The sequence below is a fragment of the Balaenoptera ricei genome, chromosome 6 (genome assembly GCF_028023285.1).
Source record: "Balaenoptera ricei isolate mBalRic1 chromosome 6, mBalRic1.hap2, whole genome shotgun sequence".
Lineage (NCBI taxonomy): Eukaryota > Metazoa > Chordata > Mammalia > Artiodactyla > Balaenopteridae > Balaenoptera > Balaenoptera ricei.
The window spans coordinates 24699631-24720652 of record NC_082644.1 but is presented as its reverse complement, the minus strand read 5'-3'; the positions used below and the strand labels follow the sequence as shown (position 1 = coordinate 24720652).

Below are 21022 nucleotides of genomic sequence, written 5' to 3'. Positions count from 1 at the left end.
CAAAGGTATGAAAACATAGCCACACACAGACTGGACTTAAATATTCATAGCACCTTTACTTATGATAGCACCAAAGCAAAGAGGACCTCATGTCTTATCAACAACTGAAAATACATGCCATAGAATGAAACATTACTCATCACTATAAAGAATAAATACAGACACACACAACAATTTCCATGAATCTCCAAAGAATTACGCTAAGGGAAAGAAGCCATACAGACAGTATATAAAGTGTGATTCCATTTATAAGAATTTTCAAAAAAGGCAAAAGTATTGAAATAGAAAGAGGATCAGTGATTATCATAAAATGGGTGGGAAGAGAGGACTGAGAAAGGCCATAAGGCAAATTTTCACATGATAGAAATATCTGTATGGTTTTGGTGGTATAGCCGTACACATTTTTCAAAAGTCACTGAATTATACATAGAAATTTGTTGAATTTTATTTTCTGTTAATTATACCTCAATATAGATGATTTTTTAAAAAACAGGAGAAGAAACAGAAAATCAAATACACTGTAGGCAGTCGCATGATAAAGTAGGCTCACCCAATGAGACAAGGTGGCTGTAGTTCTCCAGCATCACATCTCTGTACAGGGTCCGCTGAGCAGAGTTCATACACTGCCACTCCTCCTGGGTAAACTCCACAGTCACATCCCTGAATGACACTGATGTCTGTGAAAGCACATTTCTCATCAATCTGAAGAATTCAAAATTAGGTGACATGGATAATACCTTTGGAATGTAAGATAAAAACTGAAATTTGTTCACATTATGAAAAATCAAAAATATCTGATGGTACACACATTATCTGTGATGTCCTAGGGAAGCAGGCATTTTCATAGTTTTGGCTCTGCCTTTAAATTCCATCCAAAATTTGATCACTTCAAAGTACAACTGCTAACATCACCATTTCTTGAAAGGATTACTGAAAGTCCTGCTACATCATTTGTTTCCACCACTGTCTCACTAGAGTCCACTCTCAGAGTTATTATTAAAATATAAGTCAGGTCATGTCTTTTCTCAGCTCAAAATTCTCTAAACAACCTAGTAAACAGAGATAAATATTGAATGCATAGATTAGGAGATTCAGTATGATGGAGATTGTCAGTTCTCCACAAAGAAATCTACAGATTCAATGAAATCATAATCAAAAGCTTACCAGGATTTTTAGAATCACAAGTTAATTCTAATATTTACATAGAAAGCAAACAACCTAGAATATGAAAACAGTTTTGAAAAAGAACAAGGTCGGAGGACTGATATTACTTGATTTCAAGACATACCATAGAGCTTAAGACAAAGAAAGTGTGTGATATTAATGAAAATGAAACACAGAGATCAAAAGAAAAAGTCTAAAAATGATATATACAAACATAATGCACACACACATTTCTTTAATTTAGGTGTCTGGGCAATTCAATGGAGAAAGTATATTCTGACACAAATCATGTTAGACTAAAAAACTCCATTAGACAAAAAATAATAACAATAACTTTGATTCATACTTTGCACCACAAAAAATAATTAATTCAAACTGATCAAGACCTCAATCTGCTTTCTGTTTAGATTTTATAGTCATGTGAATATATCACCTATCTAAAAAAGAAAGTGACAGCTGGTGTACTGAAGTTGGAACCAGCAAAATGGTTGAGTGTACGCTCCCTCAACTCAGTATTTAGAATACACTACCAGTACAAATTTCCAAGCCCAACCTCAGACTCTGAAATTCTAGATTTATGACAGGGCCAACCCGTTAACACATTTGGTTGTTTTCTGATCAGCATTCCCTGTGTTAAGTAGAAAGTTTAAATATATGTAGACAGAAATGATAGATGTAACAACAAATATAAGAGAAAACTATCAGCAAGGTCATGAAAATACATTGTAAAAACAGACAAAAATGTACAATTTTCTCTGAAAATAATTAAAAAATAGAAAACCAGACTAGATCCATGACTGTTTAAATAAAGTGACTCAGTAATCTACATCAACACACAAAAAGCAGATGTACTCACAAAGTCCAGTTTTAGAGATGAGTTTCAGGAAGTCTATAACAGATGATTTTCTCGTATGAAATAGACAGAGAGAGAGAGAGAGAGAGAAAGGATAAATGAAGGAAGGGGGAAGGGAAAGGAGAGGAGAGGAGAAAAGAGCAGAAAAGAGCCCCAAAGACTAATATAGCCAAGATACCACAGTTAGTCAGGGACATAAGAAAACAAAATTATAGGCTAATCTAGTGTGTGAATACAGAATAAAAGTTCAAATATGATAATAGCAAAAAGATGTCAGTTACAAATTTAAAACCAAAAACAAAAAAGGCTCACACCCATTATCAAGTAGGGTCTATACAAGAATTCAAGAGTAAGTGAACATTCTAAAATCCATTTAAGCTACCTGCTACCTCTAATATTTGGAGATTCAAAAAAATAAGCTATAGATTTACTCCAATAGATACAAAAAGGTATTCGATATAATTCAGGGTACATTCATGACCCAAGTAAAACTGATTATAAAAGGGAAATAACTTACACTGATAAAAGATGTGTAACACAATCTGAGAGCAATCTGAAATCAAGAGTTGAATCCATCATACCACTAACAGGGGGATGAATAAAGAGCTCACCTCAGATGTGTTCATTTTCAGTAGGTCTTGGGAGAGCGTAGAGGACGGTGAAGACTCAGCTGGGGGGACAGAAAGAGGAAAGGGTCAGGACACCCGGCCTGCCTTATAGTTCCTACATTCACTCCCCAATTGCCTCAGCAGCCCAGCTGAGGGGTAGCCTCCCTAAGGACTCACTTTGGCCCTTGAAAAGGCAAGGGAAGTACCCTGTGGAAGCACCACTTGTCCATTTTCCAGTTTGAAATGATCATGGGGCTTAAACCTACCACTTCTCAGTTGGTAAAAATAACTTTTTTTACTAATTTAAACAATACAAACAAAAACTAACAGACTAAAATACACCAAAGGACATGTTTCATTAAAATTAACAGTAGAAGGAAAGACACAGCCTGCATCCTTACTTTGTTTGCCAAGCAAAATTGTTTACCCAGCAAAACTGTTTACCCCTTGAGTTAGAAAATCCACAGGAAGCCCAGTAAAAAGCATGGCAAGCTTTAAGACAATTTTTAAAAACATCATTTAAGTGGGCTGCAGTTTCTCAAAACGGACTCTTGATAAGTTTCTTTTGATGACTGAACAGTATGAACGACTGTTCGACTCCTGGCTCTGTCACAATCCGGTTGAGCCTGGAGAAGTCACCGGCCCTCTCAAACTCAGGACCACCTCACCAACCTGAGACTCAGATTTGCTTTTTGCTTAACGTGTGTCTAATGCAGATGCTCATACCGCTATCACGAGATAATTGGGAGGCTTATGTAAACCACCCAATGAAAAGAACAAACTGTCTTCTAAGTATAACAGCTATTATCACTTTTTCGGCGGTTAGTACCTGGCACTTGGCTCTTTTTCCAAATGACACCACATCGAATTCTCAGAACAACGCCATGAAGCAGGCATTATTCATAGCCTCCTCTGCAGACCTGACTCGCCCCCAGGTTACTTCTCCCGCCCACAGTACAGGTGACACGGCTGTAACTGACCGGGTCTCTCCCGCTCCAGAGCAGGGCGGCCCAGCACACCCTCCGCCCGCGCTTTCTGGCCCGCTCACGGCCAGCGTGACCACCGCGCTTTCCCTCCCACTGTCCGCCCCGGCGTCCCCCCGTCAGATGCGGGCGGGGCCGGGCATTCCGTCCCCACACGCACCGTCCCCGCTCCTAACGGGTCTCAGCTCCACCTGCCCCGGAGACCACAAGGCCCGAACCGGGATCGCCCCACCCACCTTCCCAGGGCGGAGGTCCAGGCCAGACCCGGGCACTGCTGTCCCGCCTGGGCCAGAGGACGGCCCGAGACGTCCCGCTTCCGCCCCCGCCACAAGAACGCGGCTCTCAGCAAAGCTTCAGGCCACGCGAAGTCCCCGTCCCCGCCGTGCAGATCCCGCACCTGCGAGGACCGAAGCTCCAGATGCTACACACCACGATGCCTGTGAGGGCGGAAGGGATGAGGTGGGGCCTATGTTGCACAGGCGCAGAGGAAGCCCCAGAGACCAGGAGGGCTGTGGAGGGAGAAAGACTACATTTCCCGTCGCTCCCCGCGCCCTGGGGTGTCTTGAACAGAGCAATCAATTTATTGCGGCAGAGTAGAAATACGGGGGAAATGCTTGTGCCGTGGTCCTGGGTTCCCCGAGACCCCGGATCGGGTGTTTCTCCGCACTGTGGTTCTTGGACTATCTCCATACCTGGCCTATGTGGGTGTACCAAGGCAAGCACGTAAAGGTCATGGCTGATATCAGATTCTCCAGATTGCTAGATCCTGATAGTCCCGAGAAAATATCCTCCTAATGGAATAGAATTTTCCGTCTCTGCATTAATTAACCTACTTGGCATCAAGGGGGCGTCCTTTGTGAAAGACAAATAGCGTATTTTCTCAAAAGTGAGTTCACTGGTTTAGTCATAATGGGACAGACTTCTTTTTCATTTACTGCAATTTTGAAACCAAGCAGGACGCTACAGGGCTCTTCTGGATACAAAAGCCTTTCCCAGTCCCTTGCATCTTTGTAGGAAAAAGGTTTCAGCTCCTAGACCATCGCTGAGTTCCAAAGGACAGATTCAAACAGTTACTAACCAGGGAAGGGAGGGAATGCAGAAGCAAAGAGGAGAAGTCAAGAAACAATAGTGCAGCTGTAAAACAGGGACCTGGTTCCTCCTCAAGGGATTATACATAAAATATCTTTGAGTTTTGTTGCAGGATCTAAAGCCCCCTCTCTGCAGGAGGATGGTTAACTTCAGGTTGAGCACAATATTCCTGAAGAGCACCCAGTCACCTCATCACCAACCAAAGTAGATACCTTGCAGGCTCCGCCCCCAAATATGCCTATAAAACTCTTCCCCCCAAATCATCTAGGAGTTCAGGTCTTTTGAGCATGAGCCACCCGTTCATTCTCCTTGCTTGACCACTGCAGTAAATCTTTACCTGCTCCAAACATCAATGTTTTGGTCTGTTTGGCCTTACTGTGCATCAGGTACATGAACTTGCATTCGGCAATGATTTTCTATGTAAAAATGCCTGACCTTCTAACGCTAAATCTAAATATGACAGTATAATGCACTGATAGCCCAACCATGTTTGTTTTATGCAAACTAGATGGCCCTCCTCATGACATAGGCCTAGGAAAATACTCAATATACTTTGCAAGTATTTTTTTCATACACCACCAATTCTGATCTGAGCAAGGCTGTTGAAAAATCATTATTCTTTCAACATTGTATGGAATGTTTCCTGTGTTCTTTAATGTATATAAATATATTTCAACATTTTGTTTTAAATTATACAAAAACACAAGATCAGTTTCATCAAAAGAGTAGTGCTTGATGGGATAATTGGAGGAAGTTCCCGCTCTCCATCTCCTTCCCAAACATAACCAATGTTAATTAGCCTCAATTTTATTCAGTGCAGTACACCACACAAATACATTTTTCAAATACAAGCTTTTCTTTTTTCTACTTATTTACAGCTTATTTTGACCCTTAATTAAAGTGTAATCATATCATCAGGTCAAACTATTTAGAACTACATTGCTGGGCTGCACCCTGCACACCTGTAAGAAAAGATATCTTTACAAAAGTGAAATAGTGACATTATCCTGTCTGCCACTAATATAATCCTGGCCAATATATATCCTCTCTCTTCTTTAAATCTCTTATGCAGGTTAATACTTTTCTTCATATAGACTTACATATAGGTAAACATTTATTAAGTTCTTTGAATTTGAACCTTATTACAGTAAATAAAACACTCTCACATATGGTATAACAAATATTTATTTGCACATAGGAGAGATGCTTGTTTTGATATATTAACAATATTTTCTCATTCATTCTCTAATTTATTTTTTAACTAATTTTAGTATTAGTGGTCTTGGATTTTCATGCACATAATGACAAGTTACTCATTTTCAATTTTATCATAAATTTGTCCTCTATTATGGGCTGAATTGTGCCCACCTCCCAAATTAATATGTTGAAGTCCTAAGCCTGAGTACCCTACTATGTAACTATATTCAGAGTTAGGGCCTTCAGAGAAGTAATTAAGTTAAAATGAGGCTGTTAAGGTAAGCTCTAATCCAATCCAACTGGTGTTCTTATAAGAAGCTTTGGATACACAAGGAGACACAAGGAATGCATACCTACAGAAGAAAGACCATATGAAGACACAATAAGAAGGCAACACTAAAAAAAGTCCCAGAGATCTAAAGCACAATATAGTGAATATAAACAACAATATTGTATTATAATCGTCAAACTTGGTAAGACTAGGTCTTAATTATTCCAATCACCAAAAAAAAAAAAGATAATCATGTGACATGATCAAGGTGCTAATTGTCACTACAACAGCAATCATACTACAATACATAAACCTACCAAATCAACATGTTTTACAACTTAAATTTACATAATGTTATATGTCAAATATATTTCAATTTAAAAAAGGAGACAACCACCTGCAAGCCAAGGAGAGATTCCACAGAAGACACCAAAATTAAGGACACCTTGATTATGAACTTCTAGACTCTCGAACTGTAAGAAAATGTATTTCTGTTGCTTGAGCCCTCAGTCTGCACCATTTTGTTATGGCAGACCTAGCAAACTAATACACCTCTCTAATGAATTAAAAATAATAAGCACAAAAAGGCTGGTGGAGCTTTATTAAATAAGTCATAATCGAATTTAAGTAAAGATTACTAATGGAGATAAAGTATATATACATCTCATCTCATATATTATACATATTATATATGAAATATCTTTTCTGTGTATTCATAGAACCTGCTGTGTGACACCTATTATTCTAGATGCTGTGTTGACAGTAGGGAAAAAGAAATAAAAATCCCTTTACTCTGCTCTTGGTTTTCTGTTCAGGATTAGTCTATTAGTTGGAATCACAGCAAGAGAGCAAGAGAGTATGGCACTAACCTGGCAGAAAGTCCTGACCAAATTGGTGCTGCTCCCTTAGGTTGAGGTGCTTGGTCATGACTGGCCCTTTGTTCAGGACAAGATAGTCCAAAGAAGAGCCTTGCTCTCATCTCACTTAACAAATCTTAATGGCAAAACACAAAAAGATCAAACCGTTTACAAATAACATAAATACATCTCAGAACCAAGCTCAAGAATATTTATTTGGCTACAAAATATCCACCACCCAACGAGTCTGTAATCCAATTGAAAATGACCAGATTTGTAAAGATTCAAGAAAATGGGATCCATGCGGAGCAAAATAAACCAATTAAAATTGTTGCTAATCATATACTGGTGTTAGAAATAGGAGAAGGGTTTTAAAACAGTTATTGTCACTGTATTCTGTACATTCAAAAAGTTAAGTAGAGGCATGGGAGAAAAAAGATTCAAATTGAACTTCTAGATGTAGATGAAAGCTACAATGCTTGATATAAGAAATACAATTGATGGGATCAACAGCACATTATGAATTTCTAGGGAAAAGACATAAGGAAAAAAAAAAAACAGAGAAAAAAATTAACAATGAACAGCAAATGGTAGAAAAACTTCAAGTGACCAGGTAAATATGCAATTGGAGTTCCTGTAGGAGTGTGAGTGATATGGGAGAGAAAATTTAGAGAAATAATGCTTGAAAACTTTTCAAACTGTAAATCCATACATCCATGAAGTTTATGTCAAGCATAAGAAACATAAAGCTACACCAAAGTATATCATAATCAAATTGCTCAAAACCAGTGATAAATATAAAATATTAAAAGCAGCTGGAGGCTTCCCTGGTGGCACAGTGGTTAAGAATCCTCCTGCCAATGCAGGGGACACGGGCTTGATCCCTGGTCCAGGAAGATCCCACATGCCGCGGAGCAACTAAGCCTGTGTGCCACAACTACTGAGCCTGCGATCTAGAGCCCGTGAGCCACAACTACTGAGCCCACAGTGCTGCAGCTACTGAAGCCCACGTGCCTAGAGCCTGTGCTCTGCAGCAAAAGAAGGCACCACAATGAGAAGCCTGTGCACCGCAATGAAGAGTAGCCCCTGCTCACCACAACTAGAGAAAGCCCGTGCACAGCAACAAAGACCCAATGCAGCCAAAAATAAATAAAATAAAATAAATTAATTTTTAAAAAAAGCTTTAAAAAATAAAAGCAGCTGGAGAAAAAAATAATTTGTACAAGGAAGCTAAGATAAAAATGACAAATTTCTTGTCAGAAACAAAGCAAGAAAAAAAAGAAAGAAAAGAAAGAAAGAAAGGGACTAAAAAAAAAAACTGTAAACTTGGCAGTTGGGGAGAACAGCAAAATCTTTCAAAATGATGAACAAATAAAGTTTTTTAAAAATACCTCTTGATTTTATTTTTTAAAGAATTTATGTTTCATTTGTATTTGCTTTTTGAATTTAATCACAGCTACTCTCAGGGGCCCTTTTTCCTGAGAATTATTAGCTAGAAAGTAGGGTGAAACCAAATCACAGATTAGACATCCCTCTGTAAAAAATAACAATTAAAATAATCATTTTATCTGAGTATTCTGACAAACTTCAGGGAAAGAACCTGACATAGGATTTAGTCACCTAACCCTCCATATATCTGTACAACCACTCAAGACTATAACAGTGTTGCACCCTCAGGGAGCTTTCAAGGGAAAGAAGGGGGTAACCTAAACTAGAATTATCAGGGCAGAACCTAAATTTCAAAATAGGTCCATATAACCCCATATTCTTTTTATCCGATCATTACCGAGGAGGTGCGTGGAGGAAATTAATCCTTTCTGAAGAGAGCTGAATTCAGTGGCCAAACTGCTTTACTAAGGTTAATTTTTTAAGACCTGCAGATCTTAGATTTGCATTCTCTGGAGAACTAGATTATTGGTGGACCCATATAATAAATTACATAGCTCCAAGGAGAAGCTAGAGTGAGACTCGTTAAAAATTAGTTATTTAAAACATCAGGTTATTTAAAACATCAAATGTACCTATGTATGCATTATGTGAGTCCCAGATGAAGAAGAGAGAAAAGAGCAGAGAGATTACTTGAAGGACGAGGGCCAAAAATCTCCCAAATTAGAGAAAAGGAGGTATGTACAAATTCAAGAAACTCAATCATCTACAAAGAGGATAAACCCAAAGAGGCCTACACTGAGATACATTAAAATTAAACTGTTGAAAGACAAAGACAAGGAGAGAATCTTGAAAGTAGTAGGAAAAAAGTGACTTGTCACGAACAAGGTATCCATCCTCATTAAGATTATCAACGAATTTCTCAGCAGAAATCTTGGAGGCCAGAAGGCATTGGATGCTATATAGAAAGTATTGAAAGGGGAAAAAAATCTTATCAACTGAGAATTTTATATCCAATTGAGAGTTTTATATCCAGAAAAAAATGACTTTATAAATGTGTAAGATATTAACATATTCCCTGTTAAACAAAAGCTGAGGGAATTCATGATCACTAGACTACCCTAAAAAATGCTGAAGGGACTCCTCCAGATTATAATGAAAGGACACTAGGGAGTAATTTGAAACCATATGAACATGTAACGATCTCCAGTAAAGGTATACCCATGAGAAAATTTTTAAAAATTATAATTTTGTTTATAACTTTACTTTTTATTTTCTACAGGATTTAAAAGAAAAATGCATGAATGTCATTATAAAACTGTGCTAATGAGCAAAGAAACTATAAAGATGTACCTTGAGACATCAGTAACATAAAGTGCAGGGAGATGGAATTATAAAGGGGTAGTTTTGTGTGCAATTACATTTATATTGTTTCAATTCAAAATAGAGTACTATAACTTTAGGATGTTAGATGTAACCCTTATGGTAACCACAAAGAAAATATCTGTAAAAGGAGTTAGAAGGCAGCTGACACATGTGACTACAAACAATTTACTAAACACAAGGGAAGGTAGTCATAGACAAAATGAGTTACCACAAAAAGGCATAAGAATTACAGAAACAAATAATTACTTTATTTATGGAAAAATAACAAAAGAATTATTTCTTAACAGTAATTAAATATAAGTGGATTAAAATTCTGAAGCACAAGGCATAGTTTTGCACAGCTGATTTTAACAAAAAGGATATACTATATACAGCAGACTCACTTTAGATCTAAGGATACACATAAGTTAAAAGTGAAAGGATGGAAAAGATATCCTATGCAAATAGTAACCAAAAGAGCTGCATGGCTATATATTAATATCAGACAAAATAGATGTTAAATATAAAACTGGTAAAAGAGAAAAATAAGAACACTATGTATTGGTAAAAGAAATATTTCACTGAGAATATATAATAACTATAGATATGTACACAACAAACCTCAGAGTGCCAAAGTATACAAGGCAAATGTCGACAAAATTGAAGGGAGATACAGACACGTCCACAGCTAGAGAGCAAGATTTCAATACCCCATATTCAATAATAGAACAACCAGCCAGAGGATCAATAAGGAAATAGAAAATCTGAACAACAATATAAAACAATTAGACCTAAAAGACATACATAGAACACTCCACCCAGAAAGCACAGAACACACACTTTGCTTCAAGTGCATATTGAACATTTTGTATGATACATCATATGTTAGCTTACAAAAAGAACCAAAAAAAAAAGTGAAGAAAGCCTTTGTGAACTACAGGAAACCATTACAAGTAATAATCTATGCATAACTCTGGTCCCAGAGGATGAGACAAAGAAAGGGGTAGAAAGTATATTTAAGGAAATAATGGCTGAGAACTTTCCATCTCTGCAGAGATATTTGGACATCCAAGTTTACAAAGCTCATAAGTCTCCAAACAGATCCAACCCAGAGAGATCTTCTCCAACAAGCATTGTGATAAAACTGCCTAAAATCAAAGGCAAAGAGAAAGTTTTAAAAGCAACAAGGAAAAAAGAAGCATCACATGCAGTGGAAACCCCCTCCCCATAAGACTATCAGCAGATACCTCAAAATAAACTTTGCAGGGTATGAGAGAGTGGGATGATAAATTCAACATGCTGAAAGAAAAAAAAAAAAAATTAACCAAAAATAGTTTACCTGAAAAGCTGTCTTTCAGAAATGGAGTGATAAAGACTCTCAGACAAGGAAAATCTAATGGAATACACAACTGCTAGACCTACACTGCTTACATTGCCAAAGGGAGTTCTTCAAGGTTAAATGAAAAAACACTAAGAACATTAAAACTAAAAGATACAAAACACATTGGTAAGGCAAGTATATAGTGAAATAGGAATACAACAATGCATAAATATGATGGTGTGTTAATTAATCATACAAAGGTTAAAGGACAGAAGCATTAAAAATAACTATACTTACACACTAATTTGCTATAGATAAACAATATAAAAATACATAAACTGTGAAGTCAAATCATAAACTGTTGCGGGGAGCGAGTAAAAGGGCAGAATCTGTATGTGAATAGTTAGGTTGTCGCAGCCTAAAATAGACTGTCATATGTATAAGATGTTCATGGCTTATCAGCTTCACAGTAACCACAAAGCAAAGACCTACAGTAGATACACAAGAGAAAAAGTAAAGAAAACCAAACATTCCTCTACAGGAAATCATCAGTTCACAAAGAAAGACATCAAGAGACAAAGAAAGGAACAGGAAGACTACAAAACAGCCAGAAAAAATTAACAAGATGTCATTAGTAAGCTCTTACATATAAATAAATACTCTAAATGTAAATAGATAAACATTTCCAGTTAAAAGACAGAGTGATTGAACGAATTTTTAAAAAGACTAACTGTATTCCACCTAAAGAGATTTTTTTTTCCAGCTTTCATGACAAATAAAAGTGAGGAGATGGAAAAAATATATTCCATGAAAATAAAAACCAAAAATGAGCAAGGGTTGGCAGTCGCGGGCAGCCATCTCCCTGCGATGGCGGCAGAGCAGGGCCGGCTGCTGCCGCGGCCAGAAAGACGGCAGTGCTGGCGATAGTGGTGGGTATAGTGGGGGCCTGTGACCGGGAGCCATCCTCGGGCCCAGGCACCATGAGCCAAGCGCCCCTCCCCCCCCACCAAAGGGGAGAGCAGCGAGCCCGCGAAGCAAAGGTCCCCAACACTAAGCGGCTTTATCCGAACTGTGGTGAAGGCTGTGCATCGACTTGACCTCATCCTTTGCAACAAAACCGCTTATCAAGAAGGGTTCAAACCAGAGAACATTAGCCTGAGGAACAAGCTGTGATCTCTGCGTCAAGCACCCGGTGGACTACGGGAGGAAGGCTGAACAGCTGCTGTGGAGAAAGGTATGCTGCGAAGTTATCCAGCTTATCACGACTCAGAAAGCATATCCACAGCCGGAGCACCTTAGAATGTGCCTACAGGAAACACCTGGTCGCTGGGATTGGCTTCTACCAGCATCTCCTTCTCTATATCCAGTCCCACTACCAGCTAGAACTGCAATGCTGCATCGACTGGACCCATGTCACCGACCCCCTCATAGGATGCAGGAAGCCAGTGTCTGCCTCAGGGAAGGAGATGGATTGGGCACAGACGGCATGCCACCAATGGCTAATGTACCTGGGGGATTTGTCATGATATCAGAATGAATTAGCTGGCGTAAACTCTGAGCTGCTAGCTGAGAGATTTTACTACCAAGCCCTGTCAGTGGCTCACCAGATCGGAATGCCTTCAACCAGCTGGGCACCCTTGCAGGCAGCAAGTACTGTAACGTGGAAGCCATGTATTGCTACCTGTGCTGCATCTAGTCAGAAGTGTCCTTTGAGGGGCCCTATGGGAATCTCAAGCGGCTGCGTGACAAGGCAGCCAAAATGTACCACAGCTGAAGAAGTGCGAGACTAGGAAACTCTCTCCCAACAAGAAGCGATGTAAAGACATTAAGAGGTTGCTGGTGAACTTTATGTATCTGCAAAGCCTCCTGCAGCCCAAAAGCAGCTCCCTGGACTCAAAGCTGATGTCACTTTGCCAGTCAGTCCTGAAGGACTTCAAGCTCTGTCTCTCCTACCTGCCCTCCCCACCCAACCTCAGCCTGGCCAGTGCGGATGAGGAGGAGTATGAGAGGGGATATGCTTTCCTCCCAGACCTTCTCATCTTTCAAACGGTCATCATCTGCTTTATGGGTGTGCACAGCTTGAAGAGAGCAGGAGCCGAGCAGTACAGCGCAGCCATTGCCTTCACCCTGGCCCTCTTCTCCCGCCTCGTCAATCATGTCAACATAGGGCTGCAAGCTGAGCTGCAAGAGGGCGAGACTCCTGTCCCGGCATTCCAGAGCGATGGCACAGATGAACCAGAGTCCAAGGGACCCTTGGAGAAGGAGGAGGGTCTGGGTCTTGAGCCTCCTCCTGCAGAGGACCTCAAGAGGGCGAAGTCAGAAAGAACCAGAAGTTCTCCCGCCTCTCCTGCCTCTGCCGCCCACCCACAGCTGGTGATGACAGTGACATGAGTGAAGGCTTTGAGTAGGACTTGAGCCATGACTCAGCCCAGGACAGTGAGGGCTCGGACAGTGGCTCTGACAAGAGTCTTGAAGGTGGGGGAACGTCCTTTGATGCCAAGACAGATTCAGAAATGAAGAGCCAAGAGTCCAGATCAGACCTGGAAGATAAGGAGGATGAGGAAGGGACACGGGCCCTAGCCTGGAGCCACCTCGGGCCGGGTCAGAGGCTCCTGAATCCTTCAGTGGCCCACTGGACCCCAGCGAGGCCAGCATTGCCAGCAATCTACAAGCGAGGTCCACCCAGATGTTCCAGACTAAAGGCTGCTTCCAACTGGCCCCCACCTTCAGCAACCTGCTCCTCCAGCCCACCACCAAAGCTCCCACCTTGGCCAGCCCCAGGCCCCGTGTCAATGGGGATGCGGACAAGCCCTCAGAGCCAGCCTCTGAAGAGGGCTCTGAGTCGGAGGGAAGTGAGTCCAACAGTGGGCGGGGCTGTTGGAACGAGCACAGCATCCAGGAGAAGCTGCAAGTCCTCATGGCCGAAGGCCAGCTTCCTGCTGTGAAAGTCTTCCTGGGCTGGCCGCGAGCCAACCGCGGCATCATCCTTGTATGTGCGCAGAGCTCTCTAAGTCTGTGGAACTGCCTGTCTGTGTTGCTGAATCTGTTGCCAGCTGCTGGCGAACTCCAAGAGTCTGGCCTGGTCCTGTGTCCCAAGGTCCAGGATCTCCTTGAGGGTTGTGAACTGCCTGACCGCCCGTCTAGCCTGCTGCTCCCAGAGGACATGGCACTTCACAGTCTGCCTCCCTTCCAGGCTGCCCACAGATGCTTTAACTGTGACACGGATCAGCTCTTGCTCAGCACCTTAGAGGAGACAGTCGTGCACATCTGCTGCATCCACAGCGTTGGCCACTTCATTGCCCGCCGGCACGGCAGCAGCCTACAGTTCAACCCAGAGGTCAGCATCTCCCAGCCTGAGCAAGAGAGGCTGCAGCAGCAGGCCCGGGCCCAGTTCCGCATGGCACAGGAGGAAGCTCGGCGGAATGGCCTAATGAGAGACATGGCCCAGCGATGACTTCAGCTTGAGGTCTCTCAGCTGGAAGGGAGCCTGCAGCAGCCCAAGGCCCAGTCAGCAATGTCTCCCTACCTCGTCCCCGACACCCAAGCCCTCTGCCACCACCTCCCTATCATCCGCCAGCTGGCCACCAGTGGCCTCTTCATTGTCATCATCCCAATGACAGTGATCGATGGCCTGGATTTGCTGAAGAAGGAACACCCAGGGGCCCAGGATGGAATCCAGTACCTGGAGGCAGAGTTTAAAAAAGGGAACAGGAACATTGGCTGCCAGAAAGAGGTGGGGAAGAGCTTCGAGTGGCATAAGCTGAAGAGGCAGGATGCAGATGCCTAGACGCTCTGTAAGATCCTGGACAGCTGCAAACAGCTGACTCTGGCCCAGAAGGCAGGTGAGCAGGACCTGAGCGGCATGGTGACCATCATCACAGGCCTTCCACTGGACAACCCCAGCATGCTCTCAGGCCCTATGCAGGCAGCCTTGCGGGCTGCTGCACATGCCAGTGTGGACATCAAGAATGTTCTGGACTTCTACAAGCAGTGGAAGGAGATTGGTTGAGACCGACCCCCAGGCCCTGCAGCGGGCTGACTGCACGTCTCTCCTGCCCTCCCTGGCAGCCAGGACCACCACCTGTAGTCATCCCACCACACGCAGACTCACACATGTACACAGGAAGGAAGCCCAGCTGCACACAGGCTGCAGGAAGGGCCCAGGAGCCAGCTGGGAGGGTGGGGTCCCCCTGTTTCCAAGACAATGTCAGGAAAGCAAGGAAAGTGCTTGGAGCAGGAGAGGCCTGTGGGCCCCTAGCCAGCCTTCCTGTCTCAGCCCCCCTGCTTTCCCCAGGGGCAGGTGGCAGGCACGGGTGTCTGCGTTTCATTGGAGTCGTTCCCGGACCGCTGAGGGGAAGGGACAGCAGAAGGGGCCCTTCTTCCTCAACCAAGGCATAGGGTGGTTGGTGCCAGGAGTTTGGGCCCTCCGGCCTTGTGGGTAGAGTTGGGTAACACCAGATGTCTGGGTGGTTCTCTGCAGACCCTTCCTCTCCTCGAGGCCCACCCATCCCCCTCTCATCTCCCTTTGCAAGAGCTGGGCAGCTCTGGAGCCTTGGGGACTCTTAAGAAAGAGGGGCCTGGAGCTGCCTGCACCAATAGCAGGGCAGGGCTTAGATCCATCCTGCTGCAGGGGCTGCACACCCATTGCCCCACTTCTCTTTTCTGTCTCCCTTCATCTGGCTTCTGGTGCAGGGAGCAGGCCCATGACGGCTTCAGGCAGTCAGGCCTGTATGCCAGTGAGGGCTCTGTGCCCACCAGCCCCATGGTCACTGTGCTTTGTGCTCTGGGCTGCTGTGCTGGGACAGAGTGGGATGCCAGTAAGAGGAGGGGGGCGACGTTTGAGGCCACCACCCCCCTTACTCTCTAGGGAGGGGCCTGTGTTCGGATGGGCAGCAGAAAGGAGACGTCCCTTGAAGCTGCCTGGCCAGGGGCCCTCTGCCCTGATAGGCTTCCCTACTTTTGTCCTTCCCCAGGACTAAAGGCCTGGAGGAGCTGAGCACGGGGCTAGCTTTTGGAGTGTCGAGGTGAATGTGGGAGCAGAGATCATGAGTGGAACAGCAAGAGCAGGGCTGTGTGTGGGAGGCTTTGGCCAGGATTGCCTCAGCCCCTCCCCCTCAGGCTGCACATATATCTTGGACTGGGGGTTGAAGGCGGGGATCTCAGCTCTGCTGTTCCCCCCAGCCCCAGTGCTAGCCGAGCTTCCCAGGCTGTTCTCAGAGGACAGCAGGCATCCCGCCTCCTTCCTCTAAGACGGTAAGTCTGGGACCACCTGGGGGCAGTGTGATCACCCCCATTTCCAGTCCCTGGCAGAGACTGAGACTAAAGCATCACTTAATAAAGACCCCCCCCCGACCTGAAACCTAAAAAAAAAAACAAAAACAAAACCACAAAAACAAAAATGAGCAAGGGTAGCTCTACTTATAACAGAAAAAATAGACTTTATGCCTAACATTTAACATGAGACACAGAAAGTCATTATATAATATTGAAGGGTCAATTCAGCAAGGGGATTTAACACTTGTAAATTTTATGCAGCTGACATTGGTACACCTAAATATATTAAGTCAATACTAACAGATCTGAAGGGAGAAATTGGACAGCAATACAGTAATAGTATGAATTTCATTACCGCATTTTCGATAATGATATATGATCCATATGATAGATATATGGATATATATATATATATATATATGATATATGATCATATATGATCCACAGATATATGATCCATACAGAAAATCAATATGATCATATATGATCATATATGATCAACAGATATATGATCCATACAGATATATGATCATATATGATCAACAGATATATGATCCATACAGAAAATCAATAAAGAAAGAGCACACTTATGCTATACTTAGACTAAATGGACCTAACAGATATACACAGAGCATTCAGTCAAACACCAACAGAATAGACATTTTCTCAAGGATACATGAAATGTTCTCCAGGAAAAAGCATGTGATAGGTTACAAAGCAAGTCTTAGCAAAATTAAAATATTTAAATCATGTTAAGTACTATTTTTTTTTTTTTACTACAATGATATGAAACTAGAGATCAATAACAGGAGGAAACCTGGAAATGTGCAAATATGTATAAATTTTTAAAACACATACTCCTGAATAACCAATGGATCAAAAAAATAATAAAAAGAGATGTAAAAAACACTCTGACATACATAAAAATAGAAATACAACATGGCAAAACTAATGGAATTCAGCAAAAGTGCTCCTAACAGAGAAGTTTATAGTGAAAAGCGCCTACATTAAGGATAAAAAGAGATCTCAAGTAAACAATGTAACTTTTTACCTCAAGGAATTAGAAAAAAGAAAACAAGCAAACCCAAGTTTAGCAGAAGAAAATTACGAAGATCAGAGCAAAAATAAGTGAAAATCAGATAAACAATGAAGAGCTAGTTTAAAAAAAATAAGAAAAATCAACAAAACTTCAGCTAAACTAACATCAGGAATAAGAGCAGACTTTGTAACTGATACCACAGAAATACAAAGGATTATAGGAGACTACTATAGGCATTTATATGCTAATAAATAGGATTACTTAGAAGAAATGGATAAATTCCAAGAAACATACAAGCTACCAAGACTGAATTAGGATGAAAGAGAAAATTTGACCAGACCTATAATGAGTAATGAGATTGACTCACTATTCAAAAACCTCCCAACAAGAAAAGCCCAGGAGCAGATAGGTTTCCAGATGAATTCTACCAAGCATTTAAAGAGGAAGTAGTGCCAGTCTTTCCAAATTCTTATAAAATATGGTAGAGGAGAAAACATTCCCAAACTCATTTTTTTGAGGTCAGAATTACCCTGCTTCCAAAACCTGATAAGGACATGGCTAGAAACAAAAGCCACAAACCAATATTCCTGATGAATATAGATGCAAATCATCAACAAAATAGTAGTAATCCAAATCAGTCACACAATAAAAGGAACACACACGCTGATAAAGTGGGATTTATCCCTGGATGCAAGGATGATACAAAATATACAAATTAATAAATGTGATACACCACTTTAATCAAAAGTTAAAAATCATATGATCATCTCAATAAATTCAGAAAAAGAATTGGACAAAATTAAAAATTATTTCATGATAAAAACTCTCAACAAGTGGACATAGAAGGAATATCCCACAAAATAATAAAGGTCATATATGACAAACCCACTGCTAACATCTTACTCCACAGAAAAAGTTTGAAATCTTTTCCTCTGGAAAAGAGAAGGATGCCACTTTCACCTGTCCTCTCAACAATGTATTGGTAGTTCTGGCCCGAGCAATTAGAAGAGAAAAAGAAGGAATAGGCATCCAAACCGGAAGGGAAGAAGTAAAATTGGCTTTTGCAGATGACATATTATTATATATGTAGACTATCCAATACTCCTATGCAAAAAACATTTAGAACTAATAAACAAATTTAATGAAGTAACAAGATACAGAATATAAAAAACAATGTAGCTGCATTTCATTACACTAGGAAAAAACTATCTGAAAAAGAAATAAAGAAAATAATCGCATTACAATAGCATCAAAAATAATAATATACTTAGGAATAAATTTAACCAAGGAGGCAAAAATCTGTACACTGAGAACTATAAGACTTTGATGAAAGAAACTGAAGAAATCATAAATAAACAGAAAGATACATTCATGTACTGGAAGAATTGGTTTGTTTTTTTTTTTTAACATCTTTATTGGAGTATAATTGCTTTACAATGGTGTGTTAGTTTCTGCTTTATAACAAAGGGAATCAGCTATACATATACATATATCCCCATATCTCCTCCCTCTTGCATCTCCCTCCCACCCTCCCTATCCCACCCCTCTAGATGGTCACAAAGCACCGAGCTGATCTCCCTGTGCTATGCGTCTGCTTCCCACTAGCTATCTATTTTACATTTGGTAGTATTTATAAGTCCATGCCAGTCTCTGACTTCGTCCCAGCTTACCCTTCCCCCTCCCCTTGTCCTGAAGTCCATTCTCTACGTCTGCGTCTTTATTCCTGTCCTGCCTCTAGGTTCTTCAGAACTTTTTTTTTTTTTTTTTAGATTCCATATATATGTGTTAGCATACGGTATTTGTTTTTCTCTTTCTGACTTACTTCACTGTGTATGTCAGACTCTAGGTCCATCCACCTCACTACAAATAACTCAATTTCGATTCATTTAATGGCTGAGTAATATTCCATTGTATATATGTGCCACATCTTCTTTATCCATTCCTAAGAATTGTTATTGTTATACTGTCCCTACAATACAAAGCCATCTATAGATTCAGTGCAACCCCTATCAAAGAGTCAATTACATTTTTCACAGAAATATAAAGTTGCTAAAATTAATCTGGAACCACAACAGACCCCAAATAGACAAAGTAATCCAGAGAAATATTTTTTTAAAAGCTGAAGGCTTCACACTTTCTGATTTCAAACTCTATTAAAATGCAATACTAATCAAAACAGAATGGTACTGGCATAAAAATGCACATGTAGATAATGAAACAGAATTGAGAGCACAGGAAAAAAACTCATATGTATATGGCTTACTAATACTTGAGAAGGGAACTGTGAATATATAATGGGGAAAAGATAGTCTCTTCAGTACACAGTATTTGAAAAAGTGGATATTCACATGCAAAATAATGACACTGGATCCTTTTCTTAAATCACTCAAAAATTAACTTCAAATGGATTAAGACTTAAATGTAAGACCTGAACCCATAAAACTCCTCAGAGAAAATAAAGGGAAAAGCTTCTTGACATTGGTCTTGGCCATGATTTTATGTATACAACACCAAAGGACAAAGACAATAGCCAAAATAAACAAGTGGAACTACATCAAACTTCTGCACAGCTTCTACACACAACAAAGGAAATAAGAAAATGAAAGGCAACTGACAGAATGGGTGCAAATATTTGCAAGCCACATCTAATAAGGGGTTAATTCTAATATATATATAAGAAACTCATACAGCTCAATATCAAATAATAATAGTGATAATGATAATAAATAAATAATCTGGTTAAAAAATGGATAAAAGACCTCGATAGACATTGTTTTTCACAAAGAAGACATATAAATGGCCAACAGATACATGAAAAGTTGCTCAATGCCAGTAATCATCACTGAAATGAAAATCAAAATCTCAAAGAAATATCACCTCACACCTGGTTAGAATGGCTATTATAAAAATGAGAGGAGATAACAAGTGTTGGCAACGATGTGGAGAAAAGGGAACTTTTGTACACTGCTGGTTGGAAAGTAAATTGGTGCACCCACTGGAAAACAGTACGAAGTTTCCCCTAAAAATTAAAAATAGAATTACCATATGATCTAGCAGTTCCTCTCTGGGTGTCCATTCTTAACTAATGAAGTCACTCTCTCAAAGAGATGTCTGCTCCTCCATGTTCTTTAAGCATTATTTACAGTAGTCAAATTATGAAAATAACCTGTGTCCACTGATCAATAAATGAATAAAGAAAATTATGTGTGTGTATATATATATATATATTGGAATATATTTCAACCATATAAATGTCTGCCATTTGCAACAACATTGATGGACCTTGAGGGCATTATACTAAGTGAAATAAGTCAGGCAGAGAAAGATGCATATTGTAGCACCTAACTTATGCATGAAATCTAAGAAACCCTAAGTCATAGAAACAGAGAGTAGGTGGTATTTGGCAGGGAAAGGTAAGGAATACGGGTGGGAGAGGCTAAGATGGTCAAAGGGAACAAACTTCCAGTTTTTAGATGAATAAGTTCTAGGGTGTAATATAAAGCAATGTGACTATAGTTAACAATACTATATACTTGAAATATGCTAAGAGGGTAGATGTTACAAGTTATCATCATGGAAAACAGAGATAACTATGTGAGGTGATAGATATGTTAA

General features: G+C 40.7%; 1 protein-coding gene and 1 pseudogene across 1 annotated transcript in view; one reads left to right on the top strand and one right to left on the bottom strand.

Annotated features, from left to right (window-relative positions):
• Positions 1-21022, bottom strand: part of LOC132368253 (zinc finger protein 883-like) — a 96904-nt gene that overhangs the window by 25650 nt on the left and 50232 nt on the right. Inside the window, exons 5-6 of the mRNA XM_059927046.1 lie at positions 2629-2687; positions 551-737 (exon numbers count right to left, since the gene is read on the bottom strand). Of these exons, the coding sequence (XP_059783029.1) occupies positions 551-737; positions 2629-2687 (246 nt within the window). The remainder of the gene's footprint in view (positions 1-550; positions 738-2628; positions 2688-21022) is intronic.
• Positions 12075-15106, top strand: LOC132367575 (nonsense-mediated mRNA decay factor SMG5-like; annotated as a pseudogene).